This window comes from Gavialis gangeticus, unplaced genomic scaffold (assembly GCF_001723915.1).
Source record: "Gavialis gangeticus isolate Ggan-Ray unplaced genomic scaffold, GavGan_comp1, whole genome shotgun sequence".
Taxonomy (NCBI): Eukaryota; Metazoa; Chordata; order Crocodylia; family Gavialidae; genus Gavialis; species Gavialis gangeticus.
Genome location: NW_017729025.1, coordinates 42452208 through 42463196, shown reverse-complemented (window position 1 = coordinate 42463196; position 10989 = coordinate 42452208). Strand labels below are relative to the sequence as shown.

General features: G+C 41.5%; 1 protein-coding gene across 2 annotated transcripts in view; it reads right to left on the bottom strand.

The window, feature by feature from the left end:
* PTPN21 (protein tyrosine phosphatase, non-receptor type 21) overlaps window positions 1–10989 on the bottom strand; it is a 71451-nt gene that overhangs the window by 56903 nt on the left and 3559 nt on the right. For both annotated transcript variants that reach the window (XM_019518685.1, XM_019518686.1), the window contains exon 2: window positions 9284–9655. In XM_019518685.1, coding sequence (XP_019374230.1) covers window positions 9284–9463 — 180 coding nt within the window. In that variant the 5' untranslated portion in view covers window positions 9464–9655. The remainder of the gene's footprint in view (window positions 1–9283; window positions 9656–10989) is intronic.

The following is a 10989-nucleotide window of genomic DNA, read 5'->3' as shown; positions in this document are numbered from 1 at the left end:
CCCCCCCCGCTCAGCAGGCAACAGGCTCCTCACCTCGGCAGCCATGGCAGCATGGCGCAGCACTAGCTCCCAATGCTGGGTCCTGCCTGTTGGGCTGAGGAGGTATCGCTTCTGAAGCTGATGTAGGCCGGCTGCAGCTCCACAACCCACCATGGGCACAGAAATCTCAGAAGGCATGTGCCCCCACAACGCATAGCCTGTGACCCCCACTATCCCCACAGATTTACCTGGAGGGAGCTGCAGAAGATGCTCTCCACCACACTGCCTGGCTGCCACATGTATGTGTGTGCACACATGTACGTGGTGACCCCTGCATCCTGCTGTTTCCAGACCTAAGCAGTCTCTTGAAGGCTGGGACTCTGCCAGCCTACAAGAAGAAACCTGTGGTTTCCCATGCTTTTCTCCATTAAAGGAGAAAATCTGTTTTCCCACAGCAAGTGAAACACTCAGATCTCTGGTGATGATAGCTGTTTCATAGCTAATTGCAACAACTTATCTTTGTATAAAGGGATCAAAAACAGTGCTGGCAGCATTTACAATTACAGATAGCAGAAGAAGAGCATAGCACTTGAAATTTCACAAATGTATTGTGGGAAAGAAGAAATCTTATTTTTTACTCACCTAAAACAATAGCAAGTTACATTACATGAAGAGTGCCTAGTTCTCAAATAAAGATACATAAACTAGAGAGGACAGCAGTCCAGCAAAGAGTGAAAACGTCTTTTATCATTTTATACCTCTGAGCAGAGACAAGAAACTGCAATCAATATATAGTTACAGTTCTGGACTCTATTGCAGGAATACAAAGAAAAAGAAACCGCCCCCCAAAACTAACAGAAAAACTCACCGAAATAAGCGGAAGGATTTTCTTGAAAATGTTAGACTTTTAGATCATGCCCTAATTATTTAGCAGATGCACTGCAGTCATGCCTACAGTCAAAGTCAGATAAGGACCCCATTGTGCACTGTCCAAGCATACAGTAGAGACAGTCCTTGCTCTTAAGGACTTTACAGTACAAGAGCAGAAGCGACTTACAAAAAGTGTGTGGGTGTATGTGCACAAATATGAGAAATGAACAGTGAAACACTTGCAGACACAATGATCTATTCAAAAAACAATAAGGGTGTTGTATTGTGCACTACTTAATTATCAGAAGAGCCAGAGCCACACTGTATAATTAAGGGCCACATTGTACTGCCCTGGGATAAAAGCAAAAGAAGGGGATGGACAGATTTAAAATACTAATTTTGAGACATGTTTATAATTAACTGACAAATTTTTAAATGGCTAGAACATTTTCATTTCTGGCTATCTATGGAAAAGATTTAGTAGAGCAACGCCCAGGTCATTGGAATGTATGACTCAATGATTACAAACAGAAATCAATTCCAAGTCTAAATCCTTTCAGAATGTAAATCTTTTAACTAATCCCCAAATGAATTTTTCCTAATTATTTCAAGATCCCTTTAATAAGAACTAGTTAAAACAAAGCAGAATAGGTACTAATAGCAGCTAAGTCGGGGGGAGGGTGGAATTCTGTGTATTTTATTTAATGATAAGTCTATATATAAACACGATCAGCATAGGGTCTTAGTTGTGTTATCTTTTACCTTTCCTTGAATAATAGTAGCTGCAAGCTTCCCACTAAAGGGGAGGGTAGGTATAGATTCATAGACATTAGGGGCTGGAAGGGACCTCATGAGATCAGAGTCCAGTCCCTCTGCCATAGGCAGGAAGTCAGCTGGGATCAAGTGATCCTAGCAAGAAATATATCCATATGTCTTTTGAAGAGTCCAGAGTATGTGCTTGCACCACCTCTGGGGGGAGTCTGTTCCAGACCCTGGACACTCATACTGTAAGGAACTTTCTACTTACATCTAGTCTAAATCGGCCTTCCTACAGGTTATGGTCATTAGACCTTGTTATCTCTTGAAGTGCTCTGGTGAACAGCTGTTCTCCCAGGTCCTGATGTACCCCTCTTATATATTTGTAGGCTGCTACCAAGTCCCCCCTGAGCCTTCTCTTTTCCAGACTGAAGAGTCCCAAATCCCTCAGCCTCTCCTCATATGGTCTGCCTTCCAGGCCTTGGATCATACGAGTGGCTCTCCTCTGGACTCTCTCAAGCTTTTCCACATCCCTCCTGAAGTGGAGGGCCCAAAACTGGACGCAATATTCCAGCTGCGGCCTCATCAAGGCCAAGTAAAGTGGGTGGATGACATCTCTGGTTTTGCTTGAGATGCATCAGTAGATGCATGCCAGAGTTTGGTTCACTTTGCCAGCTACAGCATTGCATTGGTGACTCATATTCATCTTGTGGTCAATCAGGACCCGCAAGCCTCTTTTTGATCATGGTGCTAGTGAGTATAGCATTGCCAAGCTTGTAAGTGTGTTGAGGGTTCTTCCTACTGAGGTGCAGCCTTGCACTTTTCAACATTGAAGGCCATCAGGTTTTGGTCACCCCACCTTGAAAGCGTATCCAGGTTGGCCTGTATCCCTACCCTGTCCTGTGGTGTGACCACCCTCTCCCATAATTTGGTGTCATCCATGAACTTTGCCAGTTTGCATCTGACTCCCAACTCCAGACTGTTAATGAAGATGTTAACGAGTACTGGCCCAAGTACCAAGCCCTGAGGGACTCCGCTGGTCACCCTGCACCACACTGATTTGCTCCCGTCAACTAGTACTCTTTGGGTCTGACCCCGTAGCCAATTACCTAGCCATCAGACCATAAGATGATCAAGGTCACAGTTCCCCAGCTTAGCCATGAGGACATCGTGGGGAACTAGGTCAAAGGCTTTCCTGAAATCTAGATATATGACATCCATGTCATCCCCCTTGTCCAGGGCTCGTGTCACCTAATCATAGAAGGAGATGAGGTTGGTCAGGCAAGACCTGCCAATCACAAAGCCGTGTTGGCTAGCCTTCAGAAGCTTGCCTTCTGTTAGTCTGGTGTTGATGAATCCCTTGACAATATTCTTTAGGGTTTTTCCAGGGATGGATGTCAGACTGATCGTTCTCTAATTCCCTGGGTCATCCCTCCTCCCTTTCTTGAAGATAGGGATCACATTGGCCCTTTTCCAGTCTTCCAGGACCTCACCCAAGCGCCATGAATTTTCAAATATCTTTGCCAAGGGGGGTGCAATAATGTCTGCTGGCTCCTTTAAGACTCTCAGGTGCATTCCATCTGGGCCCATGGACTTGTGAATGTCCAGATTCTCAAGGTGTTCCTTCACCTGATCAACATCAATTTTGGACCTGCCACCCACTCCCAGGCTGGTTTGTATAAGGTTACTAGTTACTGTGACTGCATACAGACATTATATGTCTACTGGAAGAAATTTCGTCCTGTAGAAAAACAGCTGTGGAGCTGGACTGTACAGGCATTCCTGAAGCCTCATGACTGGAAAGCTTCACAGGTGAGTTCTCATGCCAGGGAGCACTAGTGGGTTGCCCCCAGAGCCAGCCCTGTCCTGCAGGGAGCTCACATATTGACAGCCTACCTTCTCCCTGCCTGGCAAGGGGACAGCCTGTGAAGTGGCAGTTAAGAGTCAGCAATTGCGGGCTGCCCAGTTTGGAAAAGAGGCTACTGCTCCCCTCATCCCCCAGTCTACAGGAGTAGCTGCTCCTCATATCATCTCAAGAATAGGGTGACCCCAGTCTCAGGAAAGCAGGGAACCTTTTCCCCAGCTTCACAGGCGAGTTCTCAAGCCAGAGGGAAAACGTATAGATGTTCAGTTTCCTGGGAGAAACTCTCCTGGGACCAATTTACCTTGGTTGTTGCTAGGTGATTTTTCTCCCAGAGTGGCCATTTTTGCTTCAGGATTAAAAATCTGAACACCTGTACACTTTCAATTTTCTACCAGGAGAACATACTGCTAACATGCTGATTAGAGTAGTATACCCTGAGTTCTGATCTCTCTCAAAAAGACAGTTTAGCTGCCAAAATGATTTAGAGTTATCATTTTGTTAATTTTATTTTGTACCACTTTATCATGAGTGAAGAGACTCGCTTTCTTCTGTCAATTTGGTACAACAGACTAAATTTTGAAAGTGGCACATGTTCCTTATTTTCTAGAATTTAATCACAATTATTAAATGTAAAAAATATTCAAGGTAGCTCCGAGAATTACAAATGCAAACAAAAGGCAAATTACTGAGTTTCAGCACTACAGAAAAAATAGTTCTCATGCACTTAAAGAAGCGAATGACGTGGATGAAAGATTGCACTCAAAATTAGTGTAAAAGTATATTGAAGAAAAAGTCACTGATACTAAAATAAAGCAAATATGTAATTTCAGTTTCTGACTTAACTTGATAACAGTGAAAGAATTCAGAGTTAATGTTACCCGATCGTGTCTCAATTTTTCAATAAAAACTATCATCCATTTTTGTCCTGTTCAGCTTTATGAGCATAGAATGAGAAAACTTGTACTATATACACAACTTTTTTTCCAGGCAAAGGAAAGATCCTTCATCCTTTCCCCTACAGCTTTTCGATGTATAGGAACTTCCATTCCATTGGCCCTACCCTTGCTTGGTCCATCTACAATTTCATCCCAGATGGTGGCATATAGGATACTTTGAGGTTTGTGAAATGAATGTGCTTTTAGATGGAATATTATTTGTAGTGCTCACTCTAGGTTTTAATAAACAAATACTTCTTAAACTAACAAGAACTTAAAGAATCACATGAGAAAACTCCTAAGGATTTCTGTATTATACAAACTTCCACCAAAGCCAATCTCAGAGCTAGGCTAGACACCAAAACTTATCCATTCCAGCCCACAACTCCATTCTGCTCTTACAGGTACCTGTCAAAGTTTTGGCTAACACTTTGTCATACTTAGCCTATTAAGCTGGGCATGAGCATGAGTATGTGCACCAAGCTGTCGTTCCTGGTCTTGCAACAAAGTTTAATCTACCGGTTATTTTTCTGATACCATTTTTAAAAGTATGTTTGGTTGTACGTCAGTAGCCATAATATTATGACAGCATTTGGCTTAGCAATCAAACCAAACCAACCTGTGTATTTATCTCATAAATTCACATTAAAAAAAAAAAACTGAATTCAAAGTACTTATGGATGTGCTTTCTCTAAGGATACTCAAAAGACAGTGGGCAACAAAATCTGACTGTAGCCAAGTCAAGTCCCTCTGATGTTTGCTAATGCTTATGTTCATGTCTAGAGTATACACAAATGAGATTACATGTTGGAAACAAACACCTTTAAACCCATTTGCAACCAGGTTCACAACTAGAGTTCTTGATTCTTTTTCAAATCTGCAATATTAGATTTTTCTCTTCTGATAAACACAGCCTCCGAGTTTAGGTTACACAGGACAGCCTCGTCTCTACGAATTCCTTTGGAAAGCTGTGCAGATAGCTGAATTTGTTCAGATATGTGAAATGGGAGCATCTTGTAAGGAGTTATGCATGCCAACCATGATGCACAGTGTAAAACCAGAACAAACTTAACAGGACAAATTTTACATATGATAAAACTTGCACAAGAACAGCCTGTTATATAACACCAAAAGTTACAAGTTTGCAAACCAACTTGTATTCCCCTCTTGCAGCAACAACAAACAGTTGGACCGAAGCACTGCTGAGAGTGAATCTGAGACTGTTTTTCACTAGGCTTCTCACCCAGACTTTGTGATTTAAGGGAGGTGGGTTATATTTACATTTCCTCAGATTCATATTCTGGGAACTCCGTGACTCATTTTTCACTGTCTAATAGATTCTTCCTTACTTTTTTTGTGACGTTTATAGTCACTGCCATGCCCAAGTTGATACCAGACTCAGATTTCCTGAACCCTCTTCCTCTTACCAGTATACCACACCACCTTACTAACACAGCCACTGGAACTGGTAAAGCCAGTGTCTAATAACGCGAAACAGGATTTAAAACCATTAATACTTTTTTTTTTTTAAAAGTTACCTCTAGAACTGACCAGCATTAAAAAAAAGAAGTAGTTTTAAAATAAAAATCTTAACAAATTGTTTCTCAGAATCCCACATTCAATAACTATAACAAACTGCAGTACACAGGAAATGAAATAAAATTTCTATAACTATTAGATGTTTTCTTTAAACTGTCTTTAACATACAGATTTAAAACAATCCCATTGGAAAAGGCTGTGTGTTAAAAGACTGCCTACTTTACTACAATATCATACCTGCATATCCCATGTACAACACCTGAACCACTTTCTAGTTTTCACAGTAATTGGGCTAAACCACAATCACCTCAATGAACAGGCATTATCTGACGTGGCCCTGAGCACCCTCAACTCCCATTAATGTCGACCTGACATGAGGACTCTTAATACATTAATAAGCAGCATCTCACAGAGGCACTCAGTGTTTCACAGGATCAAGGCCTAAATCTGCTGCTACAAAACTAAACAAGACCATGAGTGACAAAGTTTTCTTCCTGGAGGCCTTGTACTTAACAAGCAGTCAGGACATATTCAGTGCCTGTTGGAATAAACATTTAAAGGCAAATAGCGTTCTTCTGAGGGGGAGTTTAAGAATGATGATTTATATCCCCATCTCCAGCTCTATTTCACTTCAGCACATTTCTCTGCCAAAATAATCCATGTAAGAATGTGTTACCAGAAGAATTTGTTCAAAGTTCAGCAGTCTGGCTTTTACTCCCTACATCTCTGGCATGCTCAATTATAATTAAGGGAACTTCCATCATTTTGGGAAGATGTCAGGACCAATAGCAAAAAGGGAGAGATAATGGAGAGCAAAGTGAAGAAAGTGCATTCCCTTGGACCACATATATGACTTACTATATGTCAGGGAAGGCTCCTCCGGAGTAGATAGCACCTATGCTTTTTGCAAACCAAATGAATTAAGATCTCTTCTTACTGCAGTAAATTGTCTCAGCATCAATTGGGTTTACCACTTTCAGATGCCACCAAACTCCACTAAAAACACACTTTCTAGTTTTGTAAAAAATACACCATCCAGAGCTGCTACAATACATGTTGGTACAATACCGAGATAATTAGGAGGCCTTTATGTATTTTTTCTTTGGCTACAGCACAGCATGACAAGAATACAAGGCAGTGAAAAATCATCTGCCTTGTATAGGAAAAAAACCCACAATATTTTAAAATAATAGGTTTAAAAAGACAGTGGACAATAATCTACAAGGGAGATGACAACTAACAAGTCACAGTAAGCAAGTGCTGAAAAAAAATCAATGGATTTATGTGGGGTGTTTTCTATGCATCTGTTATTAAACTATTCAGAATACAGAATAAAAGGCCATTTTATAGAATTCTGCTATAAATAATCCTTCAGCCCCATTCTGTACATAAGAGTATTTGCAAGACATGCCCCATATCAGTTTGCCCCAAAAGTTACTGCAGTTGCTTTAAGCTAGAAATATATTTTGATAAATTGATGAGTTATTAATTACCCGTAACTGAAAAAGACATTTATTTTCCAGATTCCTTTTCTATTTATGTTGTGTATCTCAGTCTGAGATTTTATCCTATGTTTAAGTCCCGTATATAGGCAGGCATTCAGTGTATGTGAACAAATAGTAATCGAAAATATAATAATAATAATAGTTGCTCTTTGGCTAGTAATAGCATGCAGAATATGGTCATTCCTGTTTGCAACTCTTCTACTTCATATGTTTTTTTACTTACTTCATTTTCTGCCAAAAAGGGAAATCAATACATTTGTAATGCTCCACAAGATAACTCAATATCATGGTTCTTGCAATAAGTCAGACTGATTTGCTGTTCTGGAATGCAGCATAACTTTCAGATTGTGTCAACAGCATACAACCAAAGGGGCCATATTTGTCTCTGGCATGCTTCCACTGAAGCTAATGGAATTACAACAAAAACAAATACAGCCCTTTCAAAGCAGGCCTGTGTGTACCCACATCCTTAAATAAATGGAAATCTAAAAGCTCAGTTTTATAATTCAATGTTTTAGATGTGAATAATGTAAAGAATGAACAGCCTCAGTCATGTGGTCATAGCGTACTTGTGATGATGGAGGAAATATGTAAGACGCAACATTTGTAAGGTGAAGAATTATGTTTTATTGGACCAACTTATGTTATGGGGAAATGTTAGATAAGGTTTCTAGCACAAAATGCCCTTCCTCAGGTCTGGAAAAGGAGCAGATAAGGTCTAAGATAAATACCAGTTAGAACAATTAGTTTTGTTTTAACCTCATTAATAAAAGTGATCACTTAAAACAGACACGGGCAGTAAACCTGCAGAGGAAAGAAAAAGTATCAGAAGTAGCTACATATCCAATAAAGAACATTAGTTATATCTAATAGTCTTAAAGAATAAGACCATTCCAAAGGAAGCGTGGCCGTTAGCACCTGGGGAGCAAAGAGAGGGAAAGCAAGAAAGTTATAATGAGCCATAAAACCACTGTCTGTATCAACTCCATGTTTTCCAAAAGTTTGTTCCCGGGTCTATCTTCTGTAGGTGCAGTATAAAAGTTTTCTTGGAGGAAGTCAGTCCCCAGTGAGTTAGACCAAAGTAAACAAGAGTTACTAGGAGTATACTTCATCCCAAACTAACTTAATTTTCAAAATTAATTTGAGTATCCAAATACTATGCTAATGCAAATCAAGCATCTCTTTGTGATGAGCTATGCATTTAACTGGCTATGGGCTAGCTCAAGCACAGAATGTAGGCACACACATGCATGCACGCACATTCATGGTACATGCACACACAGCTGCAAATACCCAGGCACCAGTGTGCACTGGTACTGGTGTACTGATACTTTGAATCTTTTCCCAGCACCAGTTTACCAGGAACCCACACAAGCAAATAAGTTTGTCAGGACATTCATAAAAACTTTTCCTTTATCCAGTTAGCTGAATATTTGTTTAGAAATCATTCATCTTATCTCTGTCCCTTTGAGTTGTCTTGTCTCACACAGTGCCACAAACACAGTCAGTGTTTAACAAATAAGAACCAATATCTTTTGCCCAGCACAGGAAACTTCTATGCTAAACCTGATGCACAGCTGCCATGTCCCATTCTTTTGTGCATTCTTTTTAATGTTAATTGCAAGATGAACTGCTCCAAAAGCCAAAGTTCCACTTTGGATCAGAACATATGTAATTAAAGGGAAGCTGAGATGTCTAGTACATGACAAAAATTTAATCTGGTTATTTTCAAGGGCACACTTTGTTGTGTGAAATAGTAGAGAATCACTGGGTTAGGTAATCCACTGCAAGAGACGGCTAGAGAAGTCAAGGTGTCCAGTTGCTAGTTTGCTTACCTCCCGAAGTTCAAGCCTCTGAGCTACAGCCTCCAGGCTTTCCTGGCCCGTGCTCTCCACAGAGAGGGTGAACTCCACAAATTCATGGTTGAGCAACTGGATGCGAGCCACCAAGCAGCTCTTGCTGGACACTGTATAACGTCGAGTTCGTTTCAATTTCAGCCCAAAAGGCAGTGGCATCTTCTTTTTCCACCCGTGTGGTCAGTGGAAAAAATACCACCACACGGAAAAATAAATAAGGGAAGTAGATGTATCCTCCCAAGGAGTAAGAAACTGTAAAGCCTCCCACTGATCAACCAGCGGCAGCAGCAGCCATTAAAGGACAGCAGGTTCTCCACCAAGGTCTTAATGGAGGAAACATTCGCAAGAACTCTAAAGAGGGAGAAGAAGAGAGAAAGTCAGAAGCAATTTACTTGAATGGGCAATAAGAAACTTGTGAAATCTACAAAATTACAGTATATATTTTTCTAAATCCATCATGCATTTTTCTCCTTCAGAGAACTCTGTTTAGGGTTGGAAAAGTGAAATAGGAACTAGAATTTCTGGCTTTGCCACAGACTGATAGAATGCCCTTTGGTAAGTCACAACAGCTCAGTTTTATTCATCAGCAAGATGGTGTAATGAGTAAAGCTGTTAAACGACTGTAAAGGAAAAAGGGCCATATGAATGACTAATACGTTCATGATGAATCAGTACTTGTATGAAAAATCTCCTGGGAAAACCTAAGTGCCCCAAGTGTTTGGAACTGCAAGTCAGTATATGAAACTATCTGCTTTCTGTCAAAGAAGCTCTCTCTATACATGCAGGTAAAGGTGGAATGGGATCTACTCCACAGAATCACACCTCCTCCCTGCCACACATGCATGGCATGAGGTGCGATTGTGGGATCGTGCATTAGATCCCACAGCGCTTTACTGCTGGTGCAGGCTCCCCCCACACTGGCAAGAGACAAGCTCTTGTAGCTGGAAGCCCCCTAAGACAGGGAGATCTCTGCAGCAGAGATCTCCCTGCTCCACGGGTTTCAGCACCCCTGGGGCTGGCAGATCACAGCTGTGCCCTGCGGCTGTCAGGGTCCAGCTTGGCTCAGCACTTTGCTCAGTCCCACAGCTGCGGGACTCTAGGTCTTAGCAGCTGAGGGACTCAAAGCCTTGGCTGGGCAAGGTGCACCCCTGTGGGTAGGAGCCCACAGATGACAGAACTCCCAGCCACAGAGAAGAACCTGCTATACATTCAAATTAAAGCTGGATAGCACCAGCTATAAAGCTAGTACATTTCCCAGGTCTAACTTTATAGCTGGTTGGAGCTTTTTATGGTGTGATAGCTACTTTGCACAAGTAGCTGGTCTCCAATTCCATATACGTATAGTGCATAGAGGGGGCCAGAGAAACCAGGGCTCCAACACTGCCTTAGAGCTACTCACTACTGTATCATTTGAGGCCTTCGCTTTTGAGCAAAATGCAGCTTTCATTTTTGGTCATAGAAGGGGTGTAACAACTGCATCCTAACCAATGTCAGTGTCATTCGTTCTATTCCTTTAATATTCCCCAAATCAGCACTCAGCTGCAACCCCAAGCAGGTGATCAGTGTTTCAAGTGCCAGCACTCCTTTCTCCTTCTCCATTCTCCCCCCACAACAAGTGGGGTCCATTTCAGTGGGGGGGGGGGGGGGGGGGGAGGGGGAAAATTTTTTTTTTAAATTTCCCCCCC